The sequence below is a fragment of the Lactuca saligna genome, chromosome 4 (assembly GCF_052625555.1).
Source record: "Lactuca saligna cultivar CGN05327 chromosome 4, ASM5262555v1, whole genome shotgun sequence".
NCBI lineage: Eukaryota > Viridiplantae > Streptophyta > Magnoliopsida > Asterales > Asteraceae > Lactuca > Lactuca saligna.
The window spans coordinates 250,990,926-251,009,429 of NC_136420.1; the positions used below are offsets into that span (position 1 = coordinate 250,990,926).

The following is an 18,504-nucleotide window of genomic DNA, read 5'->3' on the forward strand; positions in this document are numbered from 1 at the left end:
GAACATTGAATTTCTCTTTTTCAAGAACTTCTCTTGTGAAATGACTATCAATCCATCTAAAGTTAACAATTGAACCAAGTTTGAATTTTCTAGAACAATTATGATCAATAATAAGAGACTTAAGTTGGAATGATTGCTCCTCACACATCCATGAAGCTTAGAGCCTAAATGTGCAATCACCACCACAACACTTAACCAATAGTTTTTTACTATCGTTTTTTCCATAACACAATTGATAGCCATTGGCTACAGCATAATTGCACAAAATGTGTTTCAATTGTTCAGGGTTGGTAAATCTCATACCTTGAATAAGCAACTGTTTCTTTTAAGGTACATCTTCATTGAACCTTGTTTTACCATTAACTTTTGAGACATTATCATCTTCATCATCTTCTAGGACATCATTAATTATCGATGTGAGCCTCATTTTGATTTTCCTAAGTTACTCCTTCATGGTTATGAAGTCACTTTGGTCAATACATGAACATTCCTTGGAAATGAAGATCAATCTTGATGTATGTTGCCATTGACAGTATATATGAATGGGAAGAAGGGTTTTTTGTTTCAAACGAAAGAAAGGAAGTACGGATGATTGCGTCTAATTTAAATCTATTTTGAATGTAATGGAGTACACATGGCAATGACATGGCACCCGCCAATGCTTACATGACACTCCATGTTGATGACCAGCCTAAATATGACCGGCTTACGAGTTTTTTCGATAAGGACATTTTAAACGCTAAAAAATGGACTTCGTTCCTTTAAAGTACAATAAATAAAAAATAAAAATAAAAATTAAGTGGTGTTTTAAAACAAATAGGAAAAGTTTGTAGGGTTAAAATGACATTTTTCATTGATTAAATTATTTGGATACTTTAAGGGTCTAAGTGTTGGGTGGAGATCCTCTTAGGTTTAAAAACATAAACAAAGCAGGAGCCAAACAAGATTTCATATTATTACTAGATATTTTGTGTTATTGATATAGCATGACGTTATAATTTCATGTACTTGTTCAAACATGAAACAGAGATACCTGCTAGGTTTGAAAACTTCGCCGGACAATTGTTGAAATTAGTACAAAACTTTCTGATAATGTTGACTTTGTTTGTAAAATATTTCATATTTTATGTAGCAGTTATTAGTCAAAACATTTTTTAAGTTTGGATGGAAGGAATGGGATATTATAAAAGCATAGTAGCTAGTAGGCAAACATTTCCTACAGCTTGGAGTTGCAGAAGAGAAAACATATACGATGGCTTCCTCCAGATTTTCAGTGGCTTCCTCTTCTGCCATGCTACTTGTTCTTGTATTCCTATCTTCCATGGCTCAAGGAGACGATATCAATATACCACCTACTCTCTCGCCTTTCTTCGGTAACTAAGCAAATATATATATATATATATATATATATATAAAACCCTATTTCTTACAAATAACAAATTTATTTCATTTTATATATACATATACTAGTTTATAACCCGTGAGAACCATGGTTATAAAATTAATTAAACTTTCATATTAAAAAATCAAAATTATTAATTAATTATTTTAAATAAATTATTACTTAAAATATATTTTTTTAGTTATATAAAATTATAATCATTGATTTAAATAAATACGTAAAGTTATATCATCTTATAATCTATATAAATTTTATTTTACTTTTTAATCTAATGTTATTAATTTAATATAATTAAAGTGAAAAAGTTTAAAATTTAAAATTTAAAGTTTAATGTAATTAGGGTGGGAAATTTAAAATTTAAAATTTAAAATTTAAAATGGATAATTAATATCTTGACAAGTGGTATAATATGAGAAATATAATATTAATGAGGAGGTTTAATATAATGATATTTGTCAATAAAAGAATAAATATATATTTATTTAGATACTAATTTCTAATATTTATGCATGTCAATGTTATTCGACACTATAGACAACATCTGTGATCAAGTCAACTGTGGTAAAGGAAACTGCTCGGTTGATCTCGGCAAACCATTTCAATTCGTTTGCCAGTGTGAACCTGGATGGAAGAGGACTCGTTCCACCGACGACAACGAAGAAGATGATCATCAGTTTCTTCCTTGCGTCATTCCCAACTGTACATAACTATTCACTCACCAAAATTAATGATGGTTTGAAACAGACAAATTAACTAACGACCATTTTTTTTCTTTTGTTTTTTTATGCAGGTACCCTAGACTACTCGTGCATGCCGGCTGCTCCTCCAAGTCCACCAATTCCTGATAATATCTCTGTCTTCGATCGTAATCTCTTCCAACTTTAATTCATCTAAACTTTATCTTCAACCATATTCATATTCATAGGATTGATTTAATTAGCTTGCTACTAATCACTTTTACTGTTTATGGAATTATTTAATTTAATTAGCTTGCTACTGGACATACTGTGGAGAAGGTACATGCTCCAAGAATCTTTCGTATACATATACGCATACATGTGAATGCAATCCCGGATACACCAATCTCATGAACACCTCGCATTTTCCATGTTTCAGCAACTGTAAGATATTTCATCCATCCGTCCATCCTTGATCATCCACCGAAATTTATAAAACAAGAAAATTAAATATATAATTTAGGGATATATACAGTAAAGTCCCAATATTTTTATCGATTTAACAAAAAAGTCCTAAACTTTATTTTTTTGACAGTAAAGTCCAAATTACCGGCACTTTTTGACACTTTTACCCTTTTTTCCCGGTTAGCCGGTAATTAGGACTTTTTTGTCAACAAAATAAAGTTTAGGACTTTCTTGTCAAATCGTCAATTAGGACTTTACTGTCAAAAAAATAAAGTTTAGGACTTTTTTGTCAAATCGTTGAAGATATTAGGACTTTAGTGTATATATACTTTTTTTTGTTAGAAATTTGAAGGTATGATACTCTTTAAGCATAAGAGTTATTGAAACATTCTCTAATCAGTTAAATCCTATTGAAATCTTTTACGTTTGCTTCTTGTTAAATCGTTTTTTTAATCTCAACAAACCGACATTGAAAAAAATTGAGATAATCAAGAAAGAAAGAAATAACCAGGGTTGTGTTGGCTTTTTTCCAGTCTCAAAAATGGAGAAATTAGAAACCTAAAAAGACGAAAGTATCCTGGCTTTATACAAACACAAACAACACATGCCTAGTCAAAAGGGTGTTAATGCGGAGATTGGAAAGAAAGGCAATTTCGTTTTTTTTCGGTTTCTAATTTCTCCATTTTTGGGGCTACAAAAAGCCAACACAACCCTGGTTATTTCTTTCTTTCTTGATTATCTCAATTTTTTTCAATGTCGGTTTGTTGAGATTAAAAAAATGATTTAACAAGAAACAAACGTAAAAGATTTCAATAGGATCTAACTGATTAGAGAATGTTTCAATAACTCTTATGCTTAAAGAGTATCATACTATTAAATTTCTAACCAAAAAAAATATATATACACTAAAGTCCTAATATTTTCAACGATTTGACAAAAAAATCATAAACTTTATTTTTTTGACAATAAAGTCCTAATTGACGATTTGACAAGAAAGTCCTAAACTTTATTTTGTTGACAAAAAAATCCTAATTACCGGCTAACCGGGAAAAAATGGTAAAAATGTCAAAAAGTGCCGGTAATTTGGACTTTACTGTCAAAAAAATAAAGTTTAGGACTTTCTTGTCAAATCGATGAAAATATTGGGACTTTACTGTATATATCCCATATATTTATGATTATTGCTTTTAATTTTGAAACAGGTGCTATTGGAGCCGACTGCAGAAGACTTGGGATACGGGTATTGGAAGCCACCTCTCCTTCTGGTGATCAAAGTCAAGGTGAGACAGCACAGGAACGAGTCAAGGCTTGGCAATCGGATTTTAAAGTCATCATCTTAATTTGTTGACTTTGACTTGATTTGTTTATTTGACTTTTGGTTTTGCAGGTACGAGATTTCTTCCTGGAGGCTTTCATGGGATTGAAATTATAGTTATATCTGTTATCATGGCTCTATGGAAATAGGAAACAGTATTCGCGTTGCTGTTGTTGATTAGTTTGTTTTGAGGTCATGATGTTTCTATTGATCGATATACATGTATTATTAACAATATGTTTTTTGTATGATAATAATAATCATAATAAATAAGTTTTGGTTGTAGAAATAAAAGCCCCATCCTTATTATTATATAAATCATTCTATCTTCCTTACATTTACAAAATTGTCCCTGTACGTCATTCAAAAGTTTACAGAAAAATCATATCAGTTCCCATCCACACAAGTAAATTAGTTTGAAAAGGACATATGCTAATTTCCAGAATTTAGAAAAGCACACGATGGTAGAAAATATTCATTATATGTTTCCATCCACACAAGTAAATTAGTTTGAAAAGATTTTAGTATTAAGTAGCAAATAAAATCAATAAATGATAACTCCTAACTCTACACCAAGAAGGCAAAAAGATTACAACATAAGACCTATACAATGATACATGTATATTATATATTATATAATATATATTATATATATTAGGTGTATATTTGTTGGGAGTCCATAGGAGACGACCAGTACCTCAAAAGTGATTCAACAGTTAATCTTCGAGTTGCACTGAGCATGGATATGAAAAACCGACAACCATCTATTTTATATTCCTCCAGGGGATCCCTGTGCCCAAAACTCCTCACATTTACCTGTACACCAGCCAATTAAACTTCTTGCTAAATAATCATAAAGCGATGATGAAACTACATTTCAGCTATTTTATATTTTGCCTAATACTAAAATAAGTAATTTGCAAACCATGGAATGGAGAAATTACAAAAGTAGCCATACCGCTGAATTTAGTCTGTTCATGTTTACAAGATGATCTCTCCAGAAACAATCTAGTGACTTCACAAGAACTGCTCTCTGGAAATACAAGATCGAAACATATGTAATTATAATGTAAATTATGAAGAGGAAAAGAAAAAGGAAAAGGAAAAGGGGTAGAGACTAGAGTTACCTCAATTTCTTTGACGTAGTCTTCAGCATAACCAGACTCTTGAATGATGTTCATGTACGAAGTAATTAATAAATCGCCAAGGTACTTGCGCAGAAGATTAGCAGCAAGTCGATATCTTCCATCTCTGCAGTTGACGTCTCAAATAAAAAGTCTTAATCATTGCATGAAGTAGTTAAGTGGCTAAATCATGTTATAAGGGTTTCTTTTTTTCTTTCTTTTTTTCTGTATTTTGCCAAAGTTAATTAAGAAACAGAAAATTTACGCTACGCACTTGAGTGAGAGTGAATCGTCGGAGCATATGGCTAGCCAGCGTTTTAGTGAGGAAGTCTTGTTACGTATGCCTCTAAAGGCATTTGGAGGTTGGGGTAAATTTGGAAAACAGAAATTGTTGATATCTACATCACTCACTTCATCAACATTGGCAAGTGATTGCATTAAAGTTTCAACCGTAATTCCCGCACACGACTCTATAAAAACCATACAGAGTTAATCCAAAGATGAAAGTATTTCCAAATTAAGGTTGTGCGCTGGACTAGACAAAATGAGGAGGGCATTTACGTCTTTTGCATCCTTGTTCCATTCTTTGGGTGGGACTGGGACAACAAATCCCACCACCTTTTTGCATTGACCTTTGTCTTTTGTTGGGCGGGACAAGAAATTACAATTTTGCCCCAGTTCCAAACAAGGCATAAGAGATAGGTCTGAAATGAAATCTCACCATCTAAAATCTTCCCTGAAATTGCAACAAAGTCCTTCAAGAGTTTATCTAGGTTCCAGCTGCTTGGATGCTATTCAATATACATACAGATTATGGATTGGAGATTAGAACTTGAATTTTAGTCTTTTAAATAAAGAGATTTGATTACCTTCAATGGATTAACATTTCCCAAAACAATTTCGTCTATAACTGCTTGCATGTACCTAGTAACCATGCACAAAACATTTAGATAACAGCAACAAAACTACCATATACACACTTAGATCTTGTTTCTTTTTTATTTAATGGACTTAATGAGAACACAACTTGATCTGGTAAGCTATTTTTATGGGTTTACTTACCTTTTACTTGATAGAAAAAGTCAAGAGGAAGGAGGTTTTCTCTATTAAGTCCTAACTTTTTACAAATTTGCCATCATTTTCTATTTCCCTAAGTGGGTTGTCATTATATTTTTTTACACCATCATACAGGCATCAGTTCATGGGGAAAATAAGTAACAAAGCAAAACACTCACTGGAATATGTGATGTGAACAACTCTCAGAATCACCAGTTAAAATTAACTGACGGAGGTCATAAACATGCTTCCTTTGCACCTGAAACCAGAAAATTATTTATTCAGTTTTACAACCATATATATATTTAACAAAAAAAAAAAAGCTAAGGTCGAAGATTGCTCTAAAACAAGCATGCAAAGATACACTCAACCAAAAAGAAAAAAAGAAAAAAAAAAGATTCATAAAATTGAGATATTGACTGTTGACTTGGACGATCCATTGACAAAAAAACATTAATAAAATAGGACAAAAATGCAAAAAGAATCTTTCTTGGATCATATCCAAAGAACAAAAAGTGATATAACACATGGACGTAAACTGTATTACTCTAAAAAAATGCATGTGGTGATCTATACTACACAATATACCTCTAACACTTCGTCGAACTCCACAAGGCTCTTTCTTATGTTGAAGAAATACTTTTCTGCCGAAACTTGAAGAGACAGAAGCTGAAATTTGTTTCAATTTTAATAAACAGTTAGAAGATAATATAAAGTATATCAAAACAAACTGAAGTAAAAAACATACAGCTCGTCTGTATCCATCCTTTTAACAAGGTTACACAAACAAATGGGCCAAGGGCCATAAAAAGAAGATGTGGTGAAGGCTTTCATGAAATATATATATATAAATATAATTTCTAAACGAGAAACTTTCAACAGAATACAACTATTTCAGATGCTCCTCAAGTTGGAGAACATATGTTACTTGGGATTAGATGCAACAAAATTAGCATACTTCCATTGGTTTATTATTACAACATCCTACTTTCATTTCTTCTTATTAAAATATTGTGCATTCAGAGATGAGAGAACTAGCCAGTTATAGCAATATCATTGGAATACAAAGTACAATGATATAACAACTGAACATACAATGTTGTAATAGGAAGAAATGGAAGTACATTGCTACTTCTTGCGTTTAGCCTTAATACTACATATATTGAATTATATATATATATATATATATATATATATATATATATATATATATGTATGCAAATAAAGGAATAAAAAAAGTTAAATGAGTAACGACCAAGACTATTACATCACACCTGTCGGACAATTGTATCACCTTCAATAGGTACATCCTCATCATTAGTAATCCTGGATATAAGTTTCACAGCCCACTCAGTGTCAAAGTTGAACTTCTGAAACATTTCATCCTGCAAACTGTAACATAGAAAGGTCAAAATCTTACCTACATCAACTTTAAGGTTGCCTTGTTAAAGAGAATGACTAGAACAGATTTCCCTTTTTCACAAGGCATGTGCTTGCTTGCACATATATATGGAATCATTCTAAAAAAAAAAAAAAAAAAAAAAAAAAAACTGTTCATGTCAACTACTCCAAGGACTATTACGTAATTTAACATGAAGAATTTTGTCCAGATGAAAAGATCATTTAACAGAACTTACCTGACCATGAAGCGTGTTGATCCAGGATCTCCTTGCCTTCCTGCTCTGCCACGAAGCTTTGTAAAGCAAGAAATAAATTAAAAAAAAAAAAAAGTAAGTCCAAAAGTATATGCTAAATTTATGTAAAACCTTAAAACACAATATTGATGTGAAGTTACCTGATTATCAATTCTTCGGGACTCATGCAAAGATGTCCCAATGACATGGAGACCACCAAGTCGTTTGACTTCCAATCCTTCATGAAAGCAATGAATCTCACAGTCCTTTAGAACCGATAAATATGCAATTGCAATGCAAGGACCAAGAGGGTACATCTCTGCCTGTTCTTCCACAAGCCTATGCAGTTCATCTAAACCCATTGACTGGCTCATTTCAATTGACTCTGAAATTATTGATTTTGCCTTCTCATATGTCCAACTCTTGTTCTCACTTTTGCCCACGTATTTAGCTGCATTATTTACTCAAAAACATGTACCATTAGAGCTAAATGCAAGAAATATTATATTATATTATAGCATCCTACTTTCATTTCTTTCTATTACAGCATCATACTTTAAAAAATCTGCCAGTAGTTCCAATTTTTATTATTATTAGGAAGATATTATAACTAAAAAAACGTACTACTCAAATTATAGCAGTGAAAGTTGGTTTGTATTTGAATGACATTGCTATGACTGGGTGCATTTTTCAAAGTAGAATGTTGTAAGAGGAAGAAATGAAAGTAGGATGCTATAATAAGCAAATCAACCTGCATGAAGTCATAGATTACTAACCCATTAGAGCTGTCTTAGCCAGCAAAGCTAATGATGATGGTCCAATTTTCATTTTTGATAATACCTACACAACAGGAAGATAATGATAAGGAAATGATTAACCACAGAATTAATATATTTGAGAAATCACCTTTTGTGACTTTGGGTCCTCAACCTCAACATCAGGAGTATCATGACTCATATGTGAAAGTATGCTATCTTCTATAACTTCTTTTGCAAGCATCTGAAATTAACATAACATTAACCTATTATTGCATAAAAATAATATGACATTTGGGATTGGGAGCTACATTTATTATTTGTTAAATGAAAACTACTGAACAAGCCAAAGCCAACCCACCTTGGGGTTACCTCCCAATATAATGTCTGTGCCCCTTCCAGCCATATTTGTAGATATGGTGATAGCATATTTTCGTCCAGCTTGGGCCACAGTTTGAGCCTCTCTTGCAGCATACTGAAAACAATAATCAAGTCACATTCTTAACCCAAAACCACCCCTACCTATCTATTTTCACTCATAAATCCTACCCAAAAAAAAAGTAGAGAACAAACCTTTGGTCGTGCATTGAGGACATTGTGGGGAATCTTGCTAGCCCTCAGCAAAGCAGACAGATATTCTGAGTTCTCGACACTGCACCAATAAATAAAAAAAGATAAGAAAATATCTTCACACTTGGTTGCATGCATAAAGATGCAGAATACCACAAAATCACAAGTGAGGAATGAATTTCATTGTAGTAGTAGTACCTAGTGGTCCCCACTAAAACAGGACGACCAACTCTGAACATGCTTTCAACTTCTGCACGAACATATTCCCATTTACCTCGAGCATTCTATTTGCAAAACAATTAGAAGCATTGTTAAAGATAACAAAAGGGTGTTTTCAACAAGAACAGATAAAAGGATAGAATTTCTTACTGCAAAAGCTTGGATGGGTAAATCATGACGAATATTTGCCATATTTGTGGGCACTTCAATAACAGGCATCTGGAACATTTTCAAGAACTCCTTTTCCTGTAAGAATGGGTGCAATAAGTAGATATCGGCATAATAATTAATGTAAAAGAATCCTGCAGTTGATTGAACTTGAGGAGGACAATATGTGATTGGGTTAAATGCAAGAAACAGCATCCTACTTTTATTTATTTGTTTACAATATAGCATCCTACTTTCATTTCTTTCTACCATATTAATGTACTCTTTAAAAAATATATCTTTCATAAGGCACTGTACTTTGAAAACTCTACTCGGTTGCAGTTACAGCTCTATACTGTCAATATTTTTCTTATTAGGACATTGTAGTACTTTAAGAATTCTATCAAATTATAGCAGTGAAAAATTTCTGTCCATTTGACAGACATTGCTATGATTGGGTAGATTTTTCAAATCCAATGCTGTAAATATGAAGAATGAAAGTAGGATGCTATAACACACAAATAAATGAAAGTATGTTGTTATTTCTTGCATTTAGTCCATTCGTAAAGTCATAGAATGTGAATACTTCAGTTTTTGCAGTCCCCGTCATCCCCGAAAGCTTTGGATAGAGCTTAAACATTGATTGGTACGTGATCTGTGCCACTACAACTGAATCAGCCTACAAAATTCAAGAGAAAAACAAGTTAATAGCTTTAAACAAGAGTTATAAAAAAGAATGATATGTCCATCATCAAAAATCAATATATACCTGGATTGGTAAACCTTCTTTTGCCTCCACAGCCTGGTGAATCCCCTCTGACCATCGTCTTTTTTCTTCCACTCTCCCCGTCAACTTCAAATAATTTTAAAAAAAAAAAAAAAAAATACAACTATATAACAAGTTTTTTCTCCTAAAATGAAAATAGGATGTTTTAATACCTCGTTTATTATAAGAGCTTTCCCATTTTTAACAATGTACTGGACATCTTGGCGATAGAACTCCTTGGCTTTCAAAGCATTCATGACAAATCTACATTATATTAATGATAAGAGTCCAAACAATAACATATGAAAATAAGAATATAAAGTTACCTAGCCCAAGGGTCATTCTCGTCCCAAAGATCTTTTGTTTCTAGAGCCATCTCAGCTAGGGCTATTCCTTCTTCTGTCAACTCCACTGAATTATCCTTAAGTTGTATATTGTAATGCTGTGTAGTGAAACAAATAGTCAGATACAATGGAGATGGATAACAAGATGTAGTCATAAAAAAAAAGGAAAAAGAAGGTAAAATACAAGGCCACGAATGAGAAGCTCGGCTACTTTGGCAGCAACTGGATAACGTGCAGCATCCTTGCTAGCCTGAGATGCAGATCAAAATATCAAAGCTTTTAAGTAACTAGTTCCTTTTGTTTTGAATTGATTTCATTTTCACCAACTGCTGTTATCACTTTCCCAAATATTTTTTATTTTTTTAAACATCATTTATCCATACAGCACTCAAAGTAAGAAGATATACCTCACCACTTATCAGCAATGGATTTCTTCCCTCATCAATTAGGACAGAATCAACTTCATCAACTATTGCAAAATGGAATGGTTTTGGCCTGATAAACATTGTGCTATTAATACTACCAAGAGACACTTCAAACGAAATCTGCCTTGGTAAATATTGAGTAAATTACTGAAATCGTCCCTGTGGTTTGGTTAAAATTGCATATTTGGTCCCTAACTTTTATTTTGCACTTGGATCGTCCCTGTAGTTTGATTTTGTTGCATTTTTCGTCCCTATGGTTTGGTCAAAATTGTATGTTTGGTCCCTAACTTTATGTATGTAAGGGATGAAAAATGCAACAAAATCAAACCATAGGGACGATCCGAGTGCAAAAGAAAAGTTAGGGACTAAATGTGCAATTTTAACCAAACCATAGGGACGATTTCAGTAATTGACTCTAGTATGAAAAAATGTGGTAATACCATCTCATAACAAGCTGTCCGCTGCTGCCAGCAAGATTGTCTCTTAAATAGTCAAAACCAAGTTCCTAACATCATTAAATGTACAGCCATAATAAGTAATGCCAACATCCATCTACACTTGTATAAGAAAGAGAAAGTAAACAAGAGAGAACTTCAGAAGAAAACTCATAAAGTAACTTACTGAATTATTGGTGTATGTAATATCACATCTATAATTAGACCTCCTTTCCTCAGGTTTCATGCCTCTCTACATATGATAAAGAGGAATTTATAAACATATCATAAAAGATTGCTGGCTACATGTATTTAGTATAACAACTTACTTGGATAAGACCAACAGAAAGACCTAAGAAGCGATGAACACGACCCATCCACTCAGCATCACGTTGAGCAAGGTAATCATTCACTGTTACCACTGTACAATAAATAAATCAACAATTCAAATCATATTTACAGAGTGCCAGATAGGCTAGACATGGTTCTTTCTATATGTTGGAGTCTCCCTCTCTCCTTATGGGCTCTTTTGAAGAGAAAATCAAGGACTCCAAATATATCTAACAATTGTACTATAGTTATCTAACTTCCATATACACAATTTCAGAAGATTTAAAGTACAAGAAAAAGGTCAACACGGTAAATGAAAGAGAAAACAGAAAGAAAGATACAGTATATGAGTACAGAAAATTTGAAGTAAATACACTTACCATGAACACCCTCGCCAGTCAAGGCATTAAGATATGCAGCCAATGTAGAAACCAATGTTTTCCCCTCTCCGGTTTTCATCTCAGCAATAGACCCATCATTAAGCACTGCACCACCAATAATCTAGCAATTGCACCACCAAACTTTATTAAAGTTATTTAACCGAATTTAGCACTTACAATCAAGAGAGAAAGAGAGACACCTGCACATCAAAATGACGCATCCCAAGCTTCCTCTTGGCAGCTTCGCGAACAACAGCAAATGCCTCTGTAGTAGAAGTATGTGAAGTAAATGCCTAAATTCAATTATTAGACACAAAAAAGAAACGAACTTGAATGCATAAACTTGCGTTGAGGGCAGCTATTACTAACCAGCTTGAATATCGGCAAGTGTCTCTCCTTTTCCCAAGCGACGGCGGAACTCAGCAGTTTTTGCAGTTAGCTGATTGATCATTAAGGAATTTAAGATACTTGATATACAAAAACCATCATGCAATGGAAGCACAAAAAAAAAAAAGTCGGCCAAACTTTGGGAAACAATTAGAAGACTCAAACCTGTTCATCAGAAAGCTTCTGAATTCGAGGCTCAAAGGAGTTAACGAACTCTACAAGACGATAATAATCCCGAACAACCCAGTAATTAAGGCTTGTAAAATCTCCCCACGTTTTCGTAACGCGGCCCAAATTTTCCTGAAAATTGAACAGGGATGTGAGGCATTTCATCAAACAGGTAGTGAGCATATAGGTATATAATTGTTTTGGATGTAGAAAAGAGCAAAATAAAGAGAAAGAGTCTTGACTGTACTTTGAGAGATGCTTTAATTAGTATGGGAGTGAAGCGACGGCGTCGAGAACAAAACGAGAGTAGGGGGAAAGGATTGGCAGGTCGTGTACAGAAAAAGTTGAAAGGATGAGAAGAGGACTGATGACGCTTCGTAGTTACGGTGAAAAAGGAGGGATTTGAGATCGCAGACGAAGAAGCCGCCATTCTTGGATGGCCTTGCAGTGCTCAACGGTGTTTCATTCAGCAGAAACTGCCTGCGCGCCTCGTATAACCTCGGGTGATGATTCAATTTATAGCATGACTTTTTTTTCATTTTTTTAGATTTTTTAGAAAACTTGAAATAGAAAAATAAAACTAAAAACTATAGGCAGAATTTTGTATTGTTTTTGCTAAACATTTAAATGTTGCATTTGTCCAACGTAAACTTAAATATGGTATTTGTTATTCTTAATGTTTTTTAATTACGAAAATACCGGCTCTAGTCAAAAAATATGAGGCAATTTTAAATTTTAGACATGAAACATTACAATTCTGAATATAAACATGTATTCCGCGGAAGACCCTCTCTAGACCTCCGCGGAACAATGAAACCTCCGCAGAAAGGTTAAATGTTGTACTTTTTATTAATTAAATATTGGTTCGCATAGATATCTCCGTGGAGGGATTGGTTTGAATGTTCATTAAAGCCTCCGCAGATGAGGTGACAAGGTGCTCCACGGAGGCCTTAAAATCTCAGCGGAATGGGTGGTTGCAAGGCTTTTAGCGACTATTTTTGTGAAATAAATGGTTTTTTTCATTTTTTTTAGATCCATTTGCAATATTAGGGGTTTTGGCAGATGAGTAATGAGATTACATTAGACCAAAATTTGACTGTCGAATATTGTTTGATTTGGTCAAAAGTAAGGCAATATATCATTGTCATTTCAACACCCGGTTCATGGGTATGTTATGAATATTGTAGACGAAGCAGATCTTCATCAACTCAGAAATGTAATTTCTGAAACGAAGGAGATTGTGCATATCGAGATTTAAACATCTTATTGAAAAGTTCAATAAATCTCAAAGGAATGTAGGAGTTTTTTTCAATACATTTAAAACTTAATCTCTTTTATGTTTTTCATGGTGAAGAATTAGTGAATCGTCATTCACTTACCTTCAAATTATTTGCGTGTTAGATTACGACATCCCTTTTCTAATATGTAAATAATGTTGTTGGATCCTAGCTCTAATTTCTCTTTTTGGGTGGTTAATTAGGGATTCATTTCTAATCAAACTTTATTCCTTTTCAGATGTCGAACTCAAACAACAACAATGCTTTTGGTTCGTTCTCACTCATGAATTTGTGTGGGAGAGTGATATTCGACGGGTCCAATTTCAATGATTGGATCCGTAACATCCGAATGGTTACTCGTTATGAGGACAAAGAGTATGTCCTCGATTAGGAGCTGAAGGATGTGAACATCAACACTGCTACTCCTAAAGAGATTGTTGCCTTTGAGGCCCATGAGCGTGATGCTACGAAAGTCCATTGCATCATACTAGCGACCATGACTGCTGAATTTCAAAATTCCTATGAGGACTACTATCCCTATGAGATGCATCAAGACTTGGTGGACCATTACCATCAAAGTGCGAGGCAAGAGAGGTATGAGATCATCACTTCGATGATCACTGCCAAAATGGGCAATGGAGAGTCCCTTACCGCTCATCTGCAAAAGATGCAGAGATATGTCGATCGTCTGCTGAAGTTGAACGTTAACTTTGATGAAGACCTGGAAATTGACATTATCCTTCACTCCTTGCCTCCTTACTACAACCAGTTCCGCATGACCTATCACATGAATAAAGAAGTGGTCACCTTGAGTAAGCTCCAAGGACTGCTAAGAACTGCTGAGAGCAATCTTAAAGACAAGTCTGTTGCATCAACTCCCACTCCAGCCGTTGCTCCTGTTTTGGCCTTAGGGAAAGGGAGGGGCACGAAGAGGAAGGCTCCCTCCAAGAGCAACCACAAGGGTAAATCCCAAGATGGTACCTCTTCTAGTGGAACCAAGGTTGGTTCTGCTAAGCCCAACTCTAACCCGCAGGAGGTAGAGTGCCACCATTGCCACAAAATAGGGCATTGGAAAAGAAATTGCTCAGAATATCTGCAAGCCATCAAGGATGGGAAGATCAAGCCATCTTTCGCAGGTATTTACATAATTAAATCTAATGATTCAGCACATGCTATTTCTTGGGTTCTTGATACAGGATGTGGTTTTCACATATGTTCTGATTTGCAGGGACTAAGAAGAGATAGGGATGTGGAGCGTGGAAGAATAAATCTAATCATGGGGAACAGAAGATCATTACCTGTCACCAAGATTGGAGTGTATTATTTAGCACTTAGTAATGGATTAGGTTTAGATTTAAATAATTGTTGCTATTCCCCAGATATGGCAAGAAACATCATTTCATTTCATGGTTTGTTTAGACAAAGATTTAGATATTCGTTTGATAATGAGAAAGGTTCAATTTATGCTTATCTAAACGGTGTTTTATACTTTGAAGCATTTCCTTGTAATGGAATTTATGAAACTGTTATGGTTGTAGATGTTTCCAACAGGAGCAGCAAGGGAACCATGTTAAGACTTTTGTAATGTTTCCAACGACAAAATGTTTAAGTACTATATGTTTGTAATGAATTTGGTATGCTTGCTAAAGTCACCGTCTTTCTAAAAAGTAGTTAAAATACTCTCTCTCATACAAATCAAACCAAAGACATTCGTATATGACCTTAGGATCATTACCTGTAAGATGTGATGACTTTGTACATACATCGGGGTTAATTATAATCAAAATACTGAAGTCTTGAAACAAATAATTCCATCCTGACTCCTATTCCATGTCTAGTAGTAGGAATTGAGTGGGGCCACCCACTCGACGATTTCACCAACATCAACTTACATACGACGTTCATATACCGCTCGATCGTAGGGAGACCTGTCAGGGATCATGATATCAAGTATCATTACTGGCTATCGAAACACACCCACTACCAGTGCTAGACACTGTGGTATGAATCATCTACAGTAATCATAACATCAAACAAAACGGAACACACGGAAAAGAAACACAAGATACTCTATCACTCTAGTGATCTCTTCTAACGAATACAGCTTAACTCATGATATCTAAAAAGATATTGTTGTCATCATCCAATTTTGATTGATATAGCCCTCATCTTCCCGATTTAACGACTACAAAAGGACCCTTCGCCTAACCCCCCGAATATCGAAACCTTCGTCTCTCATAAACAGCCAGCACGGACCTCCGGGTCATCTCTCGCTGTGAAACTCCAAAACACGCACCAGAGGAGTGTTATACTTCCCGAAGCCTTATCACAAGTATTTACAGGAGACCTTCGGGAATGTCAAGCATGTAGCAGACAAGGTTCAAACACATAAGCTTGGGACGGATACGGTTAGTCTACCACTACTATGTGTATACGCGAGGATAATGTATAATTAAGATTCTACGGACATTGGATGTGTGCTTCCGCCCTAATTCTTGTTCCATGTATGGTTATGGATTTAGGGCAGAGTCACCTATCCAACTGTCTTGCCAATCTTAAGCACATACGACTTATATGCGCAAGTTAATGATAGATGGACCAGGTACGAGTCCTGCCATGAGCTTCGGGCTAAGGTTGCCCAGGAGGGCGAGTGAATGTCCTACCATCTGAAAAGGTCTAGTCGCGAAAACCAAACCCATATGCTTCCTACCGAGCTACAAGAACTGTCAGGTCAAACCTGTCGAACTGCTCAACAATGAAATTGAAGAACCAAGCTTCTCACCCTAGAAAGCTTCGGTCTTATTCTTCAAATAGAAAGGCAAATTGCTCATAGTTCCATCGACTTCAGAGGCCCCGACAATATCTCCAATAGAAAACTTTACTATATGCCTCGCATAGACGAATAGGCCGACCAACCGCAAGGAACGATATCACCAGTCGTGAGCATTGGAGAAGGATGTCCGAGGACAATCTTCCAAGTTTGATGCGGACGCTGCAAGTTCGTAGTGATACCCCTCGGATAGGACCAACCCGCTCGCAGTCTTCATAAACGTAATAAATAGGATATGCCATTCTTACTAGGATCAGTTCGTCATTGTCATTGTAAATGACTTGCTTATCTACCCTCGTAGTAAGAAGGAAACCAAGGAGAGAAGCTACAACAAACCGCAGAAGCAATACGATAAGAGAAGCCTTACCCGAAGTTCTCTAGATACGAGTTTTGAATTGAGGAGTCCAATTCCTAAGACACATCATTATCAATGTGGAAATTCTTAAGGACCCTTTCAATTGATCAAAACCATTGAGAACCAATCAGCACCAAAGGCGTTACCAGGAATACGCCAAAATTCTGGGTCTCGCTGACCTACCGTCTTAGTTCCTTTAGAACTCCAGAATAAGAAACCAAATTCCTCTGGAAGCCCCACTTTGGGAAGGCTTAGTACGCTTCGGAAAGCGTGGAAAGCCAAAACCCTAGATAATTATGCCTTTCGAGATTCTTGTCAGAATCAACCATGTAACTCGCTACTTCAATCTACTCCCGCGAGCTTGGTAAAGTACATTCTACCCGACACGTCCTGAACTTACAGAAGTATCTATCCGACAAGACTCTTGTAATCCCCCTCGACGAGATCGAGTTCCACAAGAGCCTCACCTTCGTGGAATAACCATAGTGACCATGGACCGAGAGGTCAAGTGGACGAAACAATGCGCGCTTCCCATTAATGAAAGTTCACTGGAATACTAACCAAGGGCCTGGAGTCACTTGGGAGCGCGAGAATCAGTTGATTAGGAAGTATCCACACTTCTTGGCTCGATTGTTCATGCCTACTCCTTGCCTAAATTCAAATTTCGGGACGAAATTCCCTCTATCGGGGGGATGATGTGACAACCGTTAATTTCCAGACAAGTCAAAGTCAACTGAAGTCAACAAGTCAAACCGTTCGACTCAATTTTCCCGTGGGTACTAGAGTTTACGTTATATAATTTATAAACATCTCGCTATTCTAATGAGAGATCGTAAATCGAAAAGTAAGTACATCTAGATCTCCTTAACCTAACATTGTGGTAAGTGACGAGCTGAACCGATAAAACAATATTGCATACTCATAGGGAGTGTGTAAGATCCTTAAACAAGGCTTAACAGGGTTTACGGACCTTGCATTGCAAATCCGGACACTCACAAATTTCACACACAAAACCTCTCTCGATCGTTTTCACTCAATCTCTCTTTATATGAGAAATCTCTCCAAGAATGTGAAATCTCTCCCAAATCTCTCTCAAAAGTTCCTTAAAATTTTTATAGTCTTTCGGGCCATCCTAACCCTTAACCGGGTCAAAAACAGCTTAAAACGGGGTAAAAACGAGTAAAATAGGCTTAAGGACCCGAAACCCCTCTCAAGGAGTTGAACCCTCCTAAGGACCCGAAACCCCTCTTAGGAACCGAAGGCATTAGAAGAAAAAGCATGAGAAGAGAAGGCATCAAAAGCGAAGGTCAGAAGCAAAGTAGTCAGAACCGAACCCGAAGGCTGCTGAACCGAACCCGAGCCTCGCTTCCCAACCAGAACCGAAACTGAACCTTAGAAGCCTCTCGGGCCCGAACCTCGCACAAGCCACCGAGACCGAGCCTCG

General features: G+C 35.5%; 2 protein-coding genes across 2 annotated transcripts; one reads left to right on the forward strand and one right to left on the reverse strand.

Moving 5' to 3' along the window:
* The first annotated feature begins 1,223 nt into the window (after positions 1–1,223).
* Positions 1,224–4,153, forward strand: LOC145043463 (uncharacterized). The gene is made up of 6 exons (XM_078992124.1): positions 1,224–1,373; positions 1,937–2,101; positions 2,193–2,267; positions 2,392–2,523; positions 3,747–3,824; positions 3,932–4,153. Exons 1-6 carry the CDS (start codon positions 1,253–1,255, stop codon positions 4,006–4,008), a joined length of 648 nt encoding a protein of 215 aa, XP_078848250.1. The 5' UTR covers positions 1,224–1,252; the 3' UTR covers positions 4,009–4,153.
* A 168-nt stretch (positions 4,154–4,321) lies between these two features.
* SECA2 (Preprotein translocase SecA family protein) lies at positions 4,322–13,081 on the reverse strand. The gene is made up of 31 exons (XM_078992123.1): positions 12,846–13,081; positions 12,596–12,730; positions 12,413–12,482; positions 12,244–12,308; positions 12,044–12,164; positions 11,663–11,754; positions 11,521–11,586; positions 11,340–11,404; positions 10,882–10,969; positions 10,659–10,724; positions 10,457–10,572; positions 10,304–10,394; positions 10,134–10,217; positions 9,951–10,043; positions 9,368–9,463; positions 9,197–9,282; positions 9,002–9,080; positions 8,790–8,903; positions 8,580–8,672; positions 8,450–8,513; positions 7,835–8,124; positions 7,677–7,732; positions 7,314–7,431; positions 6,628–6,708; positions 6,219–6,298; positions 5,853–5,907; positions 5,705–5,774; positions 5,258–5,453; positions 4,987–5,110; positions 4,818–4,892; positions 4,322–4,675 (listed from the first exon to the last, which is right to left on the reverse strand). The coding sequence occupies exons 1-31, from the start codon at positions 13,026–13,028 to the stop codon at positions 4,514–4,516; spliced, it is 3,174 nt and encodes a 1,057-aa protein (XP_078848249.1). The 5' UTR covers positions 13,029–13,081; the 3' UTR covers positions 4,322–4,513.
* Between the last annotated feature and the right edge of the window lie 5,423 nt (positions 13,082–18,504).

Coding starts and splice junctions, on each gene's coding strand:
- LOC145043463 (XM_078992124.1), top strand. CDS start 1,253: ATGGCTTCCTCCAGATTTTCAGTGGCTTCCTCTTCTGCCATGCTACTT. Junction 2,102..2,192: donor TCCTTGCGTCATTCCCAACT/GTACATAACTAT, acceptor TTTTTTATGCAG/GTACCCTAGACTACTCGTGC. Junction 2,524..3,746: donor TTTTCCATGTTTCAGCAACT/GTAAGATATTTC, acceptor ATTTTGAAACAG/GTGCTATTGGAGCCGACTGC.
- SECA2 (XM_078992123.1), bottom strand. CDS start 13,028: ATGGCGGCTTCTTCGTCTGCGATCTCAAATCCCTCCTTTTTCACCGTA. Junction 9,081..9,196: donor GTTTTAGTGGGGACCACTAG/GTACTACTACTA, acceptor TTATTGGTGCAG/TGTCGAGAACTCAGAATATC. Junction 7,733..7,834: donor CCCGAAGAATTGATAATCAG/GTAACTTCACAT, acceptor TGCTTTACAAAG/CTTCGTGGCAGAGCAGGAAG.